The following is a 20,591-nucleotide window of genomic DNA, read 5'->3' as shown; positions in this document are numbered from 1 at the left end:
AAAGGGTAATACGTGGATGGGCTCTGTAAACATTGTGCTAGCATGCCTTGTCTACTACCTTCTTCCCATATTTATAGTTCTGAAAATGTTCCCTACAACGTGATCCATCTATCATACAATACACGGAACATCAAACAGCTTGTATCTCAAGCTAGAAACCTAGACGTCCTTCCTGAGTCCTTCCATTCCCTTTCTCCAAACCATCAGTGAGTTCTTTTGATTCCATTTTAAGGATGTATCTCAAATTTGTCCACTTGTATTTCTTTGTCATGACTTTAGCTTAGGCCTGTTTTCCACTTACTGTAGTAGTTTCCTAACTGATGTCTGTGCCTTCACTCTTTCTGGAACTTCATTCCATTTTCTATACAGCAGCCAAAATAATCACTTTAGGAATAAGTTGAATTATTTCACTCCCCTGCTTACAACCTTGCTGTTGCTTCTCACTACACTTAGCCTAAAAATCCAAGCTCCTATGGTGATGTAAAAGAATCTATACGATCTGCTATGCTTGTATCTTTATTTCATTCCATTTTCACCTTTGCCTGCATGCTGTAGCTATACTGTCAGTCTTCTTTCAGGCCTTAGACACTTTGTACAGTGGAGTTTACTTTGCCTAGAATGTTCCTCCCCTACTCACTAAAAGTCAACTCTTCTCTAATCATCCTATCTAAAATGGGTCCCTTGACTATTATTCTCTCCTGTTACCCAGTTCTTTTTCATAGTAGCACTTAACACTCTGGAATTGTCTTATTTATTTGTTTACTTGTTTTTGTTTATCTCCCCCATTACAATGTATGTTTCAGGAGAACAGGAACTTTATGTGTCTTATTCACCAGCATATCCCCAGGACCCAGCACAGTGCCTGGCATAGAGCACTTAGCAAATATTAGTTAAATAAATGAATATATCAATCACATGTACAGCTGCAAACCGATTTGCCCCTACCATCAAGCAAAGACCATTTAGTCAATATTTCTAGGAATTTGGTTATTGAGTTATATTATAAGAAGGGGTTAGAATGAGTCAGGAAATAGAGTAGGCCATACTTGAGGATCAGGTCAACTTGGTTTAAGAGTAACCCATGCTAGGCCAGGTGCAGTGGCTTACGCCTATAATCCCAGCACTTTGGGAGGCTGAGGTGAGACAATAACTTGAGCCCAGGAGTTCAAGACCAACCAGAGCAATATAGTGAGACCCCTATCTCTATCAAAAATTAAAAATTAGCCAGACTGGTGGCAAACATCCATAGTCCCAGTTACTCAGGATGGTGAGATGGGAGGATCTGTTGATCCCAGGAGGTCAAGGCAACAGTGAGCCACAATCGTGCCACTGCATTCCAGCCTGGGTGTGTACGTGACTAATCCAGAAACAGAGAGACTGATCATACTACATTTAGTGTCACTTAAAATAAAGCATGCTATGGAGAGAATACATGTGTTAGGAAAGAAGGTGGTATTTAATAACAATTGCACTAAGTAGTTATAGTACAGATATGAAAAATTTATTCTCAGGATCATAATCCTGAACAACGGTTCCTGCTGTAATAGGCAATAACATACAGGTCAGAGGCTCCAGTCAAGATTTCATAAGATATATTAAAGTTATCTAGTAGATCTCCAAGTTGATGGCTGACATCACTCTCAAGTCCCCTAATACACACATCATACTCTCAAACTTACGGATTTGGTTCACCAAAATGTCCAGTAGGAAGGGTTTAATTCAGCAGATAATAGAACCTTGCCCTGTCCTACCTAGGATCTTTGCTGCCATTCCTTCATTTATAGGTGTGAGTGGGATAAAAGTAGCTCCTCCACAAAGGAGGCAGTGAAAATCTCTAGTGAAGGCACTGAGCCTGGGACATAACCTATGTTTCATTTTCCACAGCTTGTTTACCTCAAGCCACACAATCGTTCTTAGCTGTTTAACTTTTGTCAACACCCACATCAAATCAACAAACTTGCTTATTTTTCTTCTTCCCTTACTATCTATCACCCAGAATAGTGGTTCTCAAACTTGAGTGTGCATCAGAATCATCTGGAACACTTGTTAAAAGATCTATTGCTGGACCCTCTCCCAGGGTTTCTGATTTAGTAGGTCCGTGATGGGACTTAAGTGATACTGAAGCAGCTGGTTCGGGGAACACACTTTGAGAACCATTTCTGGAAAGAATTTTGCAGTAGATTCCCATTTGATCTCTCTGCAAGCAGTCTCTTTCCTAGTAAGTTCATATTCCACACTTCTACCAGGGTTAGCTGCCCAAAAGCAATGTAATATGCCTCCCCTGTATCAGAGTTTTGTTGGCTCTCTATTTATTATAGTATAAAATCCAAATCAGGCCGGGTGTGGTGGCTCACACCTGTAATCCCAGCACTTTGGGAAGCTGAGATTGGTGGATCGCTTGAACTCAGGAGTTTGTGACCAGCCTGGGCAACATGGGAAAACCCCATCTCTACCAAGAATACAAAAAATTAGCCAGGCATGGTGGCACACACCTGTGGTCCGAGCTACTCAGGAGGCTGAGGTGGGAGGATTGCTTGAGCCTGGAAGGCAGAGGTTGCAGTGAGCTGAGATCACGCCACTATTCTCCAACCTGGGTGATAGAATGAGACCCCGTCTCAAAAAAAGTCCGTATCACATCATACAAGATCCTTGACAATATGTCCCCATTTTGTCTTTCCTGGTTTTGTCTTTCCCAACTCAGCTGACCTTTGACTATATTGCAAAATAAACTTTGTCCTGTCAACAGCACGGCTTTTTTTTTCTGCTTATAATGTCTATCTCTGCAAAATGTTATTCCTTCAACACCCAGCTCATGTCACCTTCTCCAAGATGCGTTTGTAAATGTCCCCAAATTGAGGTGTTATGTTATTTTTAAAGTGCATATGTGGCTTTCTCTCCTAAAGCTATAAAACCCTCAAGGACAAACACTGTGTTTTATCCATCTTTGACTCCTCTGGTGCACCCAAAGCCCAGTACCTAGACATTCAATAGCTGTTGGTTGATGGAATGAATCCAGGTACTTCTGATAGATTCCAGGTTTTTACTTTCTTTTGTTTCTTATAATAAAAACGTAGTATCGAAGCAGTCATGGCATGAGTCTAGTAAATTGAGGATTCAAATTAGTCAAAGTTATAATTTGTATCTTATTTCCTTTCCTAAATCAGCTAGAGATAATGAAAATAAAACCTTTAAAAAGAATGTAGCACCTTTAAGTTGACTGCCTCGTATATAATGTGGCAGCATATATCTGGTAATCACTGGTATAGGAAGTAAGTTGAACAGGCCGGTTTAAGACAGCATATAAATCATCACTAAAGGACAGATAGCTAAGAAAGATGGAAAATAAACAAAGAATTGAAAAACCAGATTGACCCAGAAATGACTAAGAACAAAGTTTGTGCAGGGAGAATTGAGTTTAGTACTGTTAGTTGCTCTAAAATATATCAGGTTTGCTTTAATTACACGGTAATGCTTCTAAAAACAAAGGTAATTACATGATAACTTATGTTACTACTCCCATATTATCTCTTAATAACTGTGTAATTAGCTTGTCACTACTATACAGTGTGAAGTTTGATATTACTCATGGATAAAGAACATTGGTAATTTAAGTGAATGAGCGAGGGTGGGATGAGGGATAGAGGCAGCAGGGAAATCATAGGATTATTGCAATCAGGAATGCAAATGGTTAATTAGATCATTGCACCCAGTCCTTAGGGATCTGAGCCAAAGCCATGGAGAATACCAAACAAGTCTGAGGTGAATTCTCCATGGCTTGTCACAGTGCCTTCTGAAGACCATAAACACACAACAAAGTGAGTAAGTTGATAAAGCACTGGAATAGATCAATGAGTTTGGGATATAATGCATGTAATTTTAAACAGTTCCTTTTATTTGGGGAGGTTTTTCTTTTAAGTAAATATTAAGAAATTTTTAATTGAAAAATATTTCACTCATCTTATTTTCCAACATCCTGAGGTTATCTGTGCAACCTATGTGGCGAGGATGTGTAGCACCGGGAACTCTCATTCATTGCTGGTAAAAAAAAAAAAAAAAAAAAAAAAGCAAAATGGTAAACAACCACTTTGGAAGACAATTTGGCAATCTCTTACAAAACTAAACATACTCTTACCATATGATCTAGGAATCAGCTCCTTGGTTGCCCAAATGATTTAAAAACTTATGTCTTCACAAAAACCTGCACGCATATGTTGATAGCAGTTTTATTCATAATTGACAAAACTTGGAAGCAGCTAGATATCTTTCACTAGGTGAATGAATAAACATTATCCATACAATAAAATATGATTCAGCCAACAAAAAGTAATGAGCTATTAGCTGGGCATGGTGGCTCACACCTGTAATCACCAGCACTTTAGGCAGCCAAGGCAGGCAGATCACTTGAGGCCAGGAGTTCAAGACCATCCTGGCCAACATGGTGAAACCCTGTCTCTACTAAAAGTACAAAAATTAGCTGGGCGTGGTGGCAGGCGCCTATAGTCCCAGCTACTCAGCAGGCTGAGGCAGGAGAATTGCTTGAACCCAGGAGGCGGAGGTTGCAGTGAGCTGAGATTGTACCATTGTACTCCAGCCTGGGCAACAAGAGCAAAACTATGTCTCAAAAAAAAAAAAAGAAAGAAAGAAAGAAAGAAAGAAATGAGCTATTAAGCCAAGAAAAGACATGAAGGAACCTTAAATGCATGTTGCTAAATGAAAGAAGGCAGTAGGCAGTCTGAAAGGCTACATACTGTGTGATTCTAACTACAGTCATGCACCACATAACATTTTGGTCATTGACAGACCACATGTATGGCAGTGCTCTCATAAGATTATAATACCTTATTTTTACTGTACCTTTTCTATGTTTAGATATGTATAGATACGCAAGTACTTAACATTTTGTTACAATTACCTACAGTATTCAGTAGAGTAACAGGCTATACAGGATTGTAACCTAGGAACAATAGGCTATACCGTCTAGGTTTGTGTAAGTACACTCTGATGTTTGCACAATGACAGAATCACCTAGTGATCCATTTCTCAGAACATATACCCGTTGTTAAGCAACTCATGACTGTATATCACATTCTGGAAAAGGCAAAACTATGGAGACTGTAAAAAAGTAAGTAGCTACCGTGGACTGGAGCTGTGGTGCAAGGAGAGAGAGAAGAATAGGTAGAGAGCACTGAGGATTTTTAGAGTAGCAAAACTGTTTTGTGTGATACTCTAATGGTGTATATTATTATATTTGTCAAATCCCACAGAATATACTACACAAAGAGTAAGCCCTAATGTAAACTATAGACATTATTTAATGATAATATGTCAATAATGGCTCATCAGTTGCAACAAATATACCCACTAACTAATGCAAAATTGTAATCATAGGGGGAACTGGGGAGTAAGGGGATGAGGGAAGATTTGGGAACTCTCTGTATTTTCTGCTTAATTGTTTTGTAAACCTAAAACTGCCCAAAAATATAAAGTCTATAATTTTTTTTTTAAAAAACCCAGGTGGAAAAACCTTTCTTCCATCCATCTTATTCTACCAACATCTTGGGTGTGTATGCGTGGTCTGTGTTTCCCAGTGTCATCAATTTCACTGCCTTAAGGTGCTATGGCTTAGACATGTGTCCGATGGCCAGTGACCTCACAGTTTTTACCAAAATACTTGTTTTCATTACTATCATGTGATAGCCATTCTAAGTGTGATTATCCTTCTTAATTCTGTTAGAAATCCCCCCGGCATTCCCTGTGAGGGAAGTATTAGTCCTTGAATTTCCGTTTCAAAAGATGCGTACTGATTTACTTGGTATATAGCTTCTGTAAGAGGAAGTTTCATTTGGGAAAGAAAGATTGTGCTAAGGTTCCCTCAGAAACTTTCTAAATTGCCTTCTCTAAAATTGCCTGTGTTTCCTTAAGCCTAAGAGTAAAATACAGGAAATAGTGATGATTTTTATGTGCTTGAGGAATCTCCTAAGAAGAGTGACCAATTTCATTCTACTTATACTGATACTTGTACTGATTTACCTTGTGGAAAACTCATCCAGTGGCTGCAATTACTAACTAAATCCAAAGGCATGAGTGGGAAACTATTAAAATAAAACATCATTTAGCTGAAACTCTTGAATGGTTGCTCTTAATAACCATTTTTTCTGAATAAAGTTCCCATGGTTTTTTTTAAAGGTGTATTGACTTAGATCTGATTTTAAAAGTGTAATGTAGCTTTTTATATAATGTTTAATACATAAGGAAAACAAGAAAAAAGTCATCCCAACTCTAGAAAACAACTTTTTTCAACACACTTTTTTTTTTTTTTTTTTTTTTTTTTTTTTACTATTTTGACTAAACATATTTCTAAATGTACTGCATGAATCTGACTAAAGACTAAAAATGGAAGGAAACACAAGTAGAAATTATAAAATCAGGATCAGGCCAGTGTGGTAGCTCATGCCTGTAATTCAAAAACCTTGGGAGGCTGAGGTGGGAGAATCACTTGAGACCAGGAGTTGGAGACCAGCTTGGGCAACCTAGTGAGGCCCCATCTGTACCAAAAAAAAAGAAACTTACTTGTTTAAATTTCCTCCCTTTAAAGGTATCATATGCAAAGCAGAAGGTTTGGGGGTTTGGGGTTTTTTGTTTGTTTTTTTGAGACAGGTTCTCACTCTGTAGTCCAGGTTAGAGTACAGTGGCACAGTCATAGCTCATTGCAACCTCAAACTCCTGGGCGCAAGCAGTCCCCGCTACCTTACCCTCCCAAGTAGCTAGGACTAAAGCTTTGCACCACCATGCCCAGCTAATTTTCCTATTTTTTGTAGAGACAGGGTCTTGCTATATTGCCAGGGTTGGTCTCAAACTCCTGGGCTCAGGCAATTCTCCTGCCTCAGCCTCACAAAGTGCTGGGATTACAGGCATGAGCTGCTGTGCCCGGCCAGAAGTTTTCATTTTAGCACAGTTTAATCAACCTTTCACTTTCTGCTTTCTGCTTTTTTTGTGACTTATTTAAGAAATGTTTTCTACCTCTAGGACATAAAGATAGTTTTTATTTTCTTCTAAAAGTCTTACTGTTTTGCCATTTACATTTAACTCATTGATACATCTGGAATTCTTTTTTTTAGAGTGAGGTAATGGCATGTTCACAGCTCACTATAGCCTCGACCTTCTGGGCTCAAGCAATCCTCCCACCTCAGCCTCCCAAGTAACTGGCACTACAGTCACGTGCCACCACGCCCAGATAATTTCTGTATTTTTTCTAGAGCCGAGGTTTCACCTTCTTACCCAGGCTGGTCTTGAACTCTTGGGCTCAAGCGATCTGCCCACCTCAGCCTCCCAAAGTGCTGGAATTACAGGCACAAACTACTGCACCCAGCCTCCCTTTACAATTCTTAAATTATTTTAGTCTTATTACTCTTGTTAGGACTTCCCCAATACTATGTTAAATAGTATTGATTTTTTATTTTATTTTATTTTTGAGACAGAGTCTCACTCTGTCATCCAGGCTGGAATACAGTGGCACAATCTCAGCTCAACACAACCTCCACCTCCCAGGTTCAAGCAATTCTCATCCCTCGGCCAACCAAATAGCTAGGATTATGGGCGCACACCACCATACCTGGCTGATTTTTGTATTTTTAGTAGAGATGGGGTTCCACCATGTTGGCCAGGCTGGTCTGGAACTCCTGACCTCAAGTGATCCACCTATCTCGGCCTCCCAAAGTGCTGGGATTACAGGTGCAAGCCATCACGCCTGGCCTGATTATTATTATTTTATGTTTTGTTTATTATGTATTTATTTTTTTTGAAACAGAGTCTCTGTCGCCCAGGCTGGAGTGCAGTGGCCAATCTCAGCTCACTGCAAGCTCCACTTCCCGGGTTCACGCCATTCTCCTGCCTCAGCCTCCCAAGTAGTTGGGACTACAGGCGCCAGCCACCACACCAGACTAATTTTGGTTTTGTATTTTTAGTAGAGATGGGGTTTCACCGTGTTAGCCAGGATGGTCTCAATCTCCTGACCTTGTGATCTGCCTGCCTCGGCCTCCCAAAGTGCTGGGATTACAGACGTGAGCCACTGCGCCCGGCCCTGATTATTATTTTTAATGGGATTGTGTATGTTTTCTATTTATTCCTAATTTTACTGTTTCACTTTTTCCACATTTTCTACAGTTATTGGGTATGACTTTTATAATCAGAAAAACAATTTTTTACTTGCTTTCTTAAAAATAAATAATATCTTAGTGAAGGCCTGAGGGGTCCTTATAGGTGTAATATGGATGACCATGGAACTGCTATGGCTTCAGACTTTATATATATGAGGTATTGCTATCTATTCACGGTATTCTCTGACCTTTAAATTTATGTGGCTTAAAATATATTTTCAACACATAAACATTTGTATATTTTTCCAGGTGAACAGTGTACTACCTCGATGTATAATAACTTAAATTTAGTGTAAAATGAGTTTTTTTAGAACAAATTATATATATGTGTGTGTGTGTGTGTGTGTGTATATATATATATATATCCAAAAACTTTAAAATGTTTAAACTCTACATAGGCATATGGTGGTCTACTATATATAAAAGGTTTCTGGGAACTATTTAAGAAGATAAAGATAGAGCCACTGACATGTATTTGTACTGTATCTTTGGGAAAACAATTTCAGCATAATACATACTTGTAAAAAGTGAATTAGTAAAACTGTATTCTGAATAGGCACAGAGGCTCACACCTGTAATCCCAGCACTTTGGGAGGCTGAAGTAGAAGGATTGCTTGAGCCCAGGAGTTCAGACCAGCCTGGGCCACATAGTGAGACTCCTCCATTTCTACAAAAAATAGAAAAGTTAGCCAGGCATAATGGCACACACCTGTAGTTCTAGCTACTCAGGAGGCTGAAGTGGGAGGATTGCTTGAGCCCAGGAGTACAAACAAAAACAAAAACAAAACTTTATTCTTCCAAGTTTATAAAGTGCAGCTTGCTTACTTGTTGACAAGCTGCTGAATGTAGAATGAACAGTACACAGTCTACTGAGTTTTAAGTTCCAGCTACCATGAAAAACTGTTAAGGAACTATAGATGGAAAAGAGAAAATGGACTCATAAAGACTTTGTTCATTTCCTTCTAAAATATCCCTAGCTCTTATTAAGTGTCTCCATTAAGGCCTCCATACCCACTAACAATATTTCTCGGTTCTCTATAAACGACACTAAGAAAATTCTAGATGTTATATCTCTTCTACAGCAACTACATGGAATAGACAGCTTAAGTTACATTGCCTTTTGACCACACCAGCAATCCCACCTCTGTGTGCTTTGAGGAAACTAGTGTAGCATCTCCTCTTTTTGCACAACTTAAACATATGTTTCAGGTCTCATGTCAAATACTAGATATAATTTGTCAATTTATTGATCACACTTCGTAACATCAGTAAAAGTCTAAATAAAATCAACCAGAAGATAATAGGTGCACCAATTGTTAATGAACAGAGGTTTATTTGGAAAGATTGTTCCAAGATTCAGAGCCGGCTAACAATAACCCTAAGAACCCAATTTATTGTCGATGAGAGATTCTCACCTTATGCCTCAACAGCTAGAGGACCTGAAGTCTATAATGTCTCCTAAAGCTGGAAAAGCCTGAGAGGTCCAGCTTGATACGCCTATCTGTAAAAGGATAGAGAGAAGGAACCAAAGTAAAAAGTCAACAACAACGGCCTCAGCATATGAGTTGTTGGAGACTTTTTCATATTGAACACACATTCAAAGTCAGTTTTTTAAGATTTTGCTTTTTGGACTCTTGGTAAGCCCAAATCTTGTTCTAAAAAGAGCAGATATTTTTGTTTTTGTTTTGTTTTGTTTTGTTTTAGATACTGTCTCACTCTGTCTCCCATGCTGGAGTGCAGTGGTACAATACGGCTCACTGCAGCCACAACCTCCCAGGCTTGGGTGATCCTCCCACCTCAGCCTCCTGAGTAAGTAGCTGAGACTACAGGCATGCACCACCATGCCTGGCTAAATTTTTGAATTTTTCTGTAGAGATGGAATTTTGCCACATTGCCCAGGCTGGTCTCAAACTCCTGGCCTCAAATGATGTGTGTGCCTCAGCCCCACTAAGTACCATGCTTGACCTGTTTTTGTTTTTGTTGTTGTTGTTGTTGTTGCCCAAACTAGAGTACAGTAGGCTCAATCACAGCTCACTGCAGCCTCAACCTCCCAGCTCAAGCTCAGGTAGCTGGGATTACAGGTGCATGCCACCACACCCAACTAATTTTTTTTTTTTCTATAGAGATGAGTCTCCCTATGTTGCCCAGGCTGGTTTCCTGAGCTCAGATGATTCTCCCATCTCAGCCTCCCAAAGTGCTCAGATTAGAGGTGAGGCATGAGCCACCCCACCTAGCCTTTTTTTTTTTTTTTTTTTAATACCTGCAAGCCACATTTATCTGCTATTGTGTTTACCAACCACACTCTGGGGCCTGAGGCTGTGTTTCAGTGAATGAAATATGAAAAAGGACTTTCTTTACTTGCTGATACAGTACAGTATTTGTATCTATTAATAGCATATTGTTATTGTTGGTATTTTTTTTTTTTTTTTTGAAAAACACTTTATTTGAATAATATACCTAAAATGCAGGGAACTTTTAAAAATAGAGATTGAGGCCAGGCATGGTGGCTCACACCTGTAATCCCAGCACTTTGGGAGGCCGAGGCAGGCGGATCACCTGCAGTCAGGAGTTCAAGACCAGCCTTGCCAACATGGTGAAACCCGTCTCTACTGAAAATACAAAAACTAGCCAGGTATAGTGGCACACATCTGTAATCCCAGCTACTCAGGAGGCTGAAGCAGGAGAATCACTTGAATGCTGGAGGTGGAGGTTGCAGTGAGCCAAGATCACACCACTGTACTCCAGCCTGGGTGACAGAGGAGACTCTGTCTCAAAAATAATAATAATAAAATAGAGGGTGAAGGACCAAACATCCTATAGAAAAATAAGCAAAAGATAAAAATTAATTCACAGAGAGATTTGTTATTTAAAGATATATAAAAAGATGTTCAGCTTCACTTAATAAGAGAAATCCAGATTAAAATTATGCTGAACTATTTCTAACCCATCAGACTGGCAAAAATTCAAAAGCTGGACAGTATACTATATTGGTGAAGTTGTGGGGAAACGGGCACTCTTACATTACTAGTAGAAATACAAAATCCTTAAACCTCTATGAAGAAGAATCACCAATAAAACTATATATGCATATAGTTACTCATTAACCTAGCAGTTCTACTTCTAAAATTTATCCTGAAGATACGCCCCTAACAACACAGAAATACATATGTGAAAGGTTATTCATTGCAGCATTGTTTATATTTTTAAGATATTGGAAACCATGTAAATGTCCACACATAGGAGATAGATTAAACTACAGTGTATTTATACATGGAGGTACTATGTAGCAGTAAAAAAGAATGAAAAAAAATCTCTACCAATTGATGTAGAATGATTTCCAGGAGATTTTGTTTTTGTTTTGCTTTGTTTGTTTATTTGAGATGGAGTCTCGCTCTGTCGCCCAGGCTGGAGTGCAGTGGCACGATCTTAGCTCACTGCAACCTCTGCTTCCTGGATTCAGGCGATTCTTCTGCCTCAGCCTCCCAAGTGGCTGGGATTACAGGCACCTGCCCCCACACCCAGCTAATTTTTGTATTTTTAGTAGAGATGGGGTTTCACCATGTTGGCCAGGCAGGTCTCAAACTCCCAGCCTCAGGTGATCCACCCGCCTCAGCCTCCCAAAGTGCTGGGATTACAGGCTTGATCCATGGCACCCAGCCTCCAAGAGATACTTTTAAGTGAAAAAAAAAAAGCAAAGGGTAACTGTATTACCTCCTTTTGTGTTTAAAAAAAAAAGAGAAAAGAAAAAAAGGAAGAAAACATGCATACATCTGCTTACCTTTACTAAAAGAATACAGGAAGATAAACCAGAAAACAATGAAAGTGGTTACTTACAAAGGATGGGGAGGAGGACATGGTAAAGAAAGTGACACTTCTTTGAGCATATCTTTTATAGAATTTTTACTTTTACTTTTAGAAACATGTTAATGTTCTACATATTTTTTAAATATTAAATCAATAAGGATAGAATGTAAGAAATGGGACTAAAACTGAAAGCAAACTGAAAAACATGAACCCAACTTTTTCCCATCTTTTCTTAGGTAAAATGAGCTCCCCAAAGGGGGTAAAAAAGAGAACCAATCTGAGTAACATGCTGAACACAGTATTTGACTACATCAGAGAACAGAAAATTAACCCTAAACTCTTTTTAGTAGATTTGGATTTTTTTTCTTTTAAAGTTAGGGATGAAGTGACTTTGAAACTATTTGAGATGTATTACAAAAGTCAGTAAATAAATAAATTTGTTGATATTGTTGGGAAATAGGTTCTCACTATAGAAGAAGGAACATACAAATAATGGGATAAGGAAAGGCAAGAAAGAACCCTGTGGAGATGGACTAGAATTGGGAGTACTGGTGTCAGCTCAATTTCTAAACTAGGTCTCTGTACACACACATATATATATACAGTTAGGGATATAAGTGTGTGTGTACATGACTATGTGTACATGCATACTTCCTAGCTCTGTTCATTTACAGAGTCTAGAAGCAAAGAGCACACCTGCCTCGCAGATCTTAGTCCCTAATACCATTCTATGCTAAAAAGAACCAGTTATCCTCAGATAAATGACTGATTCCAGGGCATAGTGGAGCCCAGAACATTATGGCAGAACATAAAGAAGTGATCAAAAATAATGTGATGGCATATTCAAGGACACAGGAGCCACCAGCCTGAATGGCTCCCACTGGCAAAAACTGGAATATTTTAAGGACCAAATTAATTAAGGGCTGTAAGGGATTATAAACCATTGATTTAAAAAGAATTGAACCATTAATTTAAAAAGAATTGTGGACCGAGCGTGGTGGCTTGCGCCTGTAATCCCAGCACTTTGGGAGGCTGAGGTGGGCAGACCACCTTAGGTTGAGAGTTTGAGACCAGCCTGTCCAACATGGTGAAACCCCATCTCTACTCAAAATACAAAAATTAGCCAGACATGGTGGCTCATGTAGTCCCAGCTGCTACTTGGGAGACTGAGGCAGGAGAGTCGCTTGATCCTGGGAGGTGGAGGTTGCAGTGAACCGAGATCATACCACTGCACTCTAGCCTTGGTGACGGAGCTCCAGACTCCACCAAACAAATAAAATAAAAATAATTGTGCATTCTTACTGATAATAAATAGATTTAAAATAATAAATGGGAGAAGAGGTAAGCTCTTGTTTATGGTAGAATGGTGAGGGCTGACTGGTAAATGTGAAAATCATTTCACACCTGGAGTGGGAGGGGGGTTGGAACTTCTGATAAAGAACAGAATATTTATGTGACTTTTGTTTTTTTTTTTTGAGATGGAGTCTCACTCTGTCGCCCAGGCTGGAGTGCAGTGGCGTGATACTTGGCTCACTGCAAACTCTGCCTCCCAGATTCAAGCGATTCTCCTGCCTCAGCCTCCCAAGTAGCTGAGACTACAGGCGCCTGCCGCCTGGCTAACTTTTGTATTTTTAGTAGAGACGAGGTTTCACCATATTGGCCAGGCTGGTCTCGAATTCCTGACCTTGTGATCCACCACACTTGGCCTCCCAAAGTGCTGGGATTACAGGCATGAGCCACCATGCCCAGCCAAATTTGATTTGAGGATTTGCTCAGTCTTTCTTTCTTTCTTCCTTTCTCTCTCTGGTTCCTTCCTTCCTTCCTTCCCTCCTTCCTTCCTTCCTTCCTCCCTCCCTGCCTCCCTCCCTCCCTCCCTTCCTTTTTTGAGATGGAGTTTCACATTTGTTGCCCAGGCTGGTGTGCAGTGACATGATCTCGGCTCACTGCGACCTCCGCCTCCTGGGTTCAAGCAATTCTCCTGCCTCAGCCTCCCAAGTAGCTGGGATTGCAGGCACGTGACATCACACCTGGCTAATTTTTATATTTTTAGTAGAGACAGGGTTTCACCATGTTGGCCAGGCTGGTCTCAAACTCCTGACCTCATGATCTGCCTGCCTCAGCCTCCCAAAGTGTTGGGATTACACGTGTGAGCCACCGCGCCTGGCCTATGTGATCTTAAATTGTCTATTCACAAACTGCTTGTTAGATGCAAGGGAAAAAATAGGTACTATACAATGGAGAAGTAGGACAACACCTTGATCCGGTGATCAAAATTCCTGTCACTAGTGAACAGCAGATGGACATGATGTACCTCTAAATGGGACACTTTGAGAAGGATCCATCATAATATGTGTAGTAGTCTGCCTGGGAATGCATGATCATGAGAAAATGTTAGACAAACCCAAAATCAGAATCAGTCTATTAAAAATGGGAAAATAAATAAATAAATAATGGGATAAATGCGTCGGACACAGTGGCTCACACTTGTAATCCCAGCACTTTAGGAGACTGACGCAGGTGGATTGCTTGAGTCCAGGAGTTCGAGACCAGCCTGGGCAACATGGCAAAACTCCATCTACTAAAAGTACAAAAAAAATTAGCCAGGCATTGTGGTGTGCACCTGTGGTCCCAGCTACTCAGGAGGCAGAAGTGGGAGAATCACCTGAGCCTAGGGAGGTTGAGGCTGCAGTGAGCCAAAAAAAAATTACGCCACTGCACTCCAGCCTAGGCAATTGGAGTAAGACCCTGTCTCAAATAAATGAACAAATAAATTAAAAATTAGGTAGGGGATGACTGTATTCTTCAAAAGTGTCCATATCTCAAAAGTCAAAATCTGAGGAAATGTTTCAGATTTTTAAAAACTATAAAGGTACATCAGTTAAATCCTAAACTAGATTCTGTTCTAGAGGAGAAAATTTCTATATAGGACATTATTGGGTAATTGACTAAATTGAAATATGGACAGTAGATTAGATAACAGTGTTACTGACGTTGATGTTGATGTCCACACTGTAGCTATGTAAGAGAATATCCTTATTCTCAGAAAAGATACACTGAAGTTTTTAGAAGTAAAAAGATATGATAAATGTAACTTGCTCTCAAATAGTTCAGGGAAATAAAATTGTATAAAGAGAAAGAGTACATGCAAATGATGCAAAATGTTAACAATATTGTGCACCTGGGTAAAGGATGTACAGATGCTTTTTGTACTATTTTTATTCCTGCAAACTTTTTTCTGAATTTGGAATTATTTTCAAATAAAATACACTTTAAGCAGGCTAATAATTAAAAATCTAAACTAAAATTATATTGGGAAACATTATGCTAAGTGAAATAAGCTAGACACAAAAAGACAAATATTGTTAGAATAGGCAAATTTATAGAGACAAAAAGTAGAGTAGCACTTACCAGGGGTTGGAGGTAAAGAGGAGTGGGGAGTTATTGTTTAATGGGTACAGAGTTTCTTTTGGGGTGATGAAAAAGTTCTAAAAATGCATAGAGGTAATAGTTGCACATTGTGAATGTACTTAATGTCACTGAATTGTGCATTCAAAATTTGTTAAAATAGTAAATTTTATGTTATGTATCTTTTCCACAATAAAAGTATCTTGGGGATGTTTACTTACATTATAAAAGGATTCCCTACAATTCTTTAAATATAAGCTCCATTTGTTTATTTAAACAATTTTATACAACTTTCAAGATTCACATCAGCTCCTTTTTGAAGACTCTGCTTATAACTGATTATGTAGTATCTGTATTTCATTTTAGTTGGTTTTTAAAATAGATTATTGAAAAACTGACATTCACCTTGGGCAAAGATCTTAGCTTTTTTCAGCATCCAGGTTCTCCACTTGTCAAAGCAAAACACTCTTCAGAATACTTACTTCATTCATCATCTAGTTTTCTTAGAAGAAGGATGCTGGTGGTTTTGCTTCACAAAAATATTTCATAAACATAAGCTTTTTCTTTTTCTCACAATGATCATACCAGGGGGAATGAAGAAAACAGATGTTGCTTATAAGGCGTCTAATAGACATGTTTGCATTGTAAGCTGATCTGACTCTGAATTTGGCATCTGCTCCATTCACTGTGTGGACTGAGCATTTTAGCCTCACAGTTTGGCAGAAAAGTTAATATTGACTTTTGACTGTTACCTGAAAACTCAGTGATAAAATACTCTTACTAAACCTCTCGAGAGAGTGATTTTTACAGTGTCAGCAAATGTCTTTAAAATACATCATTCCATTAACCATATTAATTTTATTCTTTGGTTGGGAATACTTATTTATTTCATCTAATACAGAGCATTCCCTAAATCTGACTGGGAAAAGTCTGTGTGGTCAGAATGGTAGAAGAAGAAGGACATAAATCACTTATAATGTTCTCTACAGGTCATTATACCACAGCTTCTCAATTAACCTTCATTCCCCTCAGGCTGCCCAGGGCCTCAGGGAAGGCCCAGAAGCCTAGCTGCAGCACAGTTGCTCATTATCATCTGCTCTTCTGAGCATTTGAGTGTTACTGCAACAGCTCAGGTTTCCCCTAAGGGGAAGGTAGCCCAGATTCTTCTGCTCTTGACCTGCCTTATTTGCAATTATCCTTTTTTTCTTCTTTCACAGTTTTATTGTGGCATAATAGACATACAATAAACTGTGCATATCTAAAGTGTACAATTGTATAACTTTGGACATATGTGTACACCCATGAAACCATCACTATGGACATATCCACTGCTCCCATGGCCTTTTCTAATCATGCCTTCCTGCTCCTTCTCATCCCCTTTTGGATTGTTTCCAGTTTGGGGCTATTACAAATAAAGCTGCTGTGAACATTCATTTACAAGTCTTTGTGTGGATGTGTACTTTCATCTACCTTGGGTAAATACCTAGAAATAGAATGGGTCATATGATATGCGTATGTTTAGCTTTTTAAGACTGACAAGTGGTTTTGCAAAGTGGTCTCACCATTCTACATTCCCACAATTAGTGTATGAGAGTTGATCGCACCCTTGCTAACACTTGTTATAGTCAGTCTTTTCACTTTTAGCCATTCTGTGGGTGTGCAGTGGTATCTAATTGTGATTTTAATTTGCATTTTTAAAGAAATAATGATATTGAACATTTCATATGCTTATTTGGCATCTATCTTCTTTGCTAAAATGTTAAAGACTTTTGCCTACTTTGTATTGAGTTGTTTCTTGTTATTGAGGTACCAAGTATTTAATTGTGACAAAATTCAAATTATTTTTTCTTCTATAAAAGTTGTATTCTTAGCCAGGTGTGGTAGCTCACACCTGTAATCTCAGAGCTTTAGGAGGCCAAGGCAGGCAGATTACTTGAGCCCAGGAGTTCAAGACCAGCCTGAGCAACTAGGCAAAACCCCATCTCTACAAAAAATGCAAGAATTAGCCAGGCATGGTGGCACACGCCTGTAGTCCCAGCTACTGGGAAAGCTGAGGTGGGAGAAGAGCTTTCAGCCCAGAAGGTTGAGGCTACAGTGAGCCATGACTGTGCCACTGTACTCCAGCCTGAATGATAGTGAGACACAGTCTCAAAAATAAATAAATTTTTAAAAAAGAAAAGTTTGTACTTTTTACATCTTACTAAGTGATCTTTAGCAAACTCAAGATCACTAAGATTTTTTCCTATGTTTTCTCCTCAAGAGTTTTAGAATGTTACTCCTTACATTTATGTCTGTGATTCATTTCAGGTGAATTTTTGTAGATAGTGTAAGGTAAAGGTTGAAATGCTTTTTTTTCACACATGGTATCCATTGTTCTAACACAATTTGTTAGAGTATCCTTTCTCCATGGGATTGTTTGGGCACCTGTGTCAAAAATCAGTTGGCCATACAGAAGTAGGTTTATTTCTGGACTCTGTTCAGTTCCATTGATCTATTTGTCTATATGCTAATACCATAGTGTCTTGGTTATTATCATTCTATAATAAATTTTGAAATCAGATAGTATAAATCCTCTGGCCTGATTCTTCTTTTTCAAAGTTGAGTTTTCACTAACCTAGGTCCTTTGAATTTTCATACAAATTTTAGAAGCAGCTGGTCAGTTTCTATAAGAAAAACCTGCTAGAATTGTTATTGGTATTCCAATGAATTAATAGAAAAAATCCTGCAGAACTGATAATATTGAATCTTCTGACCTTTGAATACTTTATGTCTCTCTATTTATTTAGGCTTCTTTTATATTTCTCAGCATTGTCATTTTCAATGTGCAGGCCCTATACAACTTCTGTCAGATTTATTTTAAGGTACTTCAAATATTTGAAGTATGTGAAGTACCTTAGAATAAATATGGATAAATATTCTTAATATTAATTTTTAATTTTTTCATTGTTGAGACAGGGTCCTACTCTGTTGCCCAGGTTGGGGTGCAGTGATGTAATCATAGCTGACCACAGCCTCAACCTTCCTGGCTTAAGCAATCCTCTCACCTCAGCGTCCTGAGTAGCTAGGTTTACAGGCATGCACCACAACACCTGGCTAATTTTTGTATTTTTTGTAGAGACAGGATTTCGCCATGTTGCCCATATTGGTCTCAAACTCCTGAGCTCAAGCAACTCACCCGTCTTGGCCTCTCAAAGTGCTGGGATTATAGGCGTGAGCCACAATGCCTGGCTTATTCTTAGTAACTTCTAATTGTTCATTGCTCGTATGTATAATTATATATACACATTACTAGTATAGATAATTTATTTTTGTATTTTTAGTGGAGACGGGGTTTCACCGTGTTGATTTTGAGACCCTGTCAACACATGCTTCTCTGTCCAGGTGCAGTGGTTCACGCCTGTAATCCCAGCACTTTGGGAGGCCAAGGCAGGTGGATCACCTGAGGTCAGGAGTTTGAGACCAGCCTGACCAACATGGTGAAACCCCCCATCTCTACTAAAAATACAAAAATTACCTGGGCGTGGTGGCAGGCACCTGTAATCCCAGCTACTCGGGAGGCTGAGGCAGAAGAATCGCTTGAACCTGGGAGGCAGAGATTGCAGTGAGCCGAGGTCATGCCATTGCACTTTAGCCTGGGCAACAAGAGTGAAACTCCATCTCAAAAAAAAAAAAAAGACCAGATTGACTTGATGGCAAGTTGTTGTGTCGCAACTTGAGCTCTTTAGAATAAATATTAGGGGACGCTTATGATGTTTGGGAAGAGGCCTCGCGGCCAGGCACAGTGGCTCACGCCTGTAATCCCGGGCCAAGGCAGGCAGATCACGAGGTCAGGAGTTTAAGACAAGCCTGGTCAGCATGGTGAAACCCCATCTCTACTAAAACTACAAAAATTAGCTGGGAGTGGTGGTATATGCCTGTAGTCCCAGCTACTCAGGAGGCTGAGGCAGGAGAATTGCTTGAACCTGGGAGGCGGAGGTTGCAGTGGCCAAGATGATACCACTGCACTCCAGCCTGGGTGACAGAGCAAGATTCTATCTCGGGGGAAAAAAAAAAAAAAAAAAAAAAAAAGACCTCCCTAATAGCAACGCTCAAGACTTTCTCTTACTGTCAAGGCTGAAGAATGAGATAGGTGCTTAGATCATATATTGGTCTGACCCAGTATAACATTTCTGCTGCTGTCACACAACACTCACGTTCTTTTTTGCCTGTGTTCTAGGTTTTCTGTCTCAACTGGTCTCTGACAAGCCTCTGACTGAATGTATCCGTGCTGGCCACTATGCAGCAAGCGTCATAATTAGACGGACTGGCTGCACCTTTCCTGAGAAGCCAGATTTCCACTGATGGAAGAGCCAAAAGCACAAGCCCAGGAGTGCAGACACTGCCCTGATTGCTTCCTGAGAATTCCCATATTAATAAAGAAGAAAATTATCTGCCATTTTTTCCTACTATAATAATGCTGAATCTTAATTTAGAGGGTACAAGGGTACGGTAATGCTTGTAGAATCTTTATTATCTCAACAATCTAAAAAATGATGTTTATTTCCATAGTTTGATAGTGCCACTTAAATGCCAATTAAACAAAACTATAACATTTCAATATAAATTTTTATTTCATTTTCAATTACTTTGTAAATTCATGTGTATTTAGTACACTGATTCTTTTTTTACATTTCTGCTTTGAATGCAGATGCAATTTAATATAATAGATTTTTTAATGAATTAATCTTAACATAGTAATCTTTAGCTTTTTATACAAATATATTTAATTTAGGAGTATATGTGTGTCTATACACACACATACATAAATATACCACATATATACCTGATAGTCAAATAAGGTACAGAAATTTTATCTTGTCAAATTATGCCAAATAATCTCTTTAATGTGCACTCAAACATGTAATAAACTTTGGATAATTAAATAATGTGCCAAATTTAAGTTGTATTACAATATTCAAGTCATAGTCTTTTGGAACTCTGTAATTTGATACAAACAAAAACTTGTCATATAGGAATTTTTTTCTGTCTTTTCCCTGTATACGGCAAACTGAGGAAGAAAGATCATTATTTAATACTGGGCCCTGAAATGTTACCCAGTTTGTTAATGGAATTATGAAGAACAGCAACAAATACACTGAAGAATAACTTAGTATCAGAGACCAATAAATCCTTTTTTTAAGGAAGACAAAATGGTATAATTGGACTTCTGGAGTCAGACTTAGTTAC

General features: G+C 38.9%; 1 protein-coding gene across 4 annotated transcripts in view; it reads left to right on the top strand.

The window, feature by feature from the left end:
• ADK (adenosine kinase) overlaps positions 1 to 20,287 on the top strand; it is a 564,565-nt gene extending 544,278 nt beyond the window's left edge. For 3 of the 4 annotated variants that reach the window (XM_028853392.2, XM_028853391.2, XM_077945182.1), the window contains one exon: positions 19,582 to 20,287. In XM_028853392.2, the coding sequence (XP_028709225.1) occupies positions 19,582 to 19,706 (125 nt within the window). In that variant the 3' untranslated portion in view covers positions 19,707 to 20,287. 4 annotated transcript variants of the gene reach the window in all.
• Positions 20,288 to 20,591: the final 304 nt, after the last annotated feature.

The sequence above is a fragment of the Macaca mulatta genome, chromosome 9 (genome assembly GCF_049350105.2).
Source record: "Macaca mulatta isolate MMU2019108-1 chromosome 9, T2T-MMU8v2.0, whole genome shotgun sequence".
NCBI lineage: Eukaryota > Metazoa > Chordata > Mammalia > Primates > Cercopithecidae > Macaca > Macaca mulatta.
Note: the sequence above shows the minus strand (reverse complement) of the source record. Positions and strands in the feature narration are given on the sequence as shown.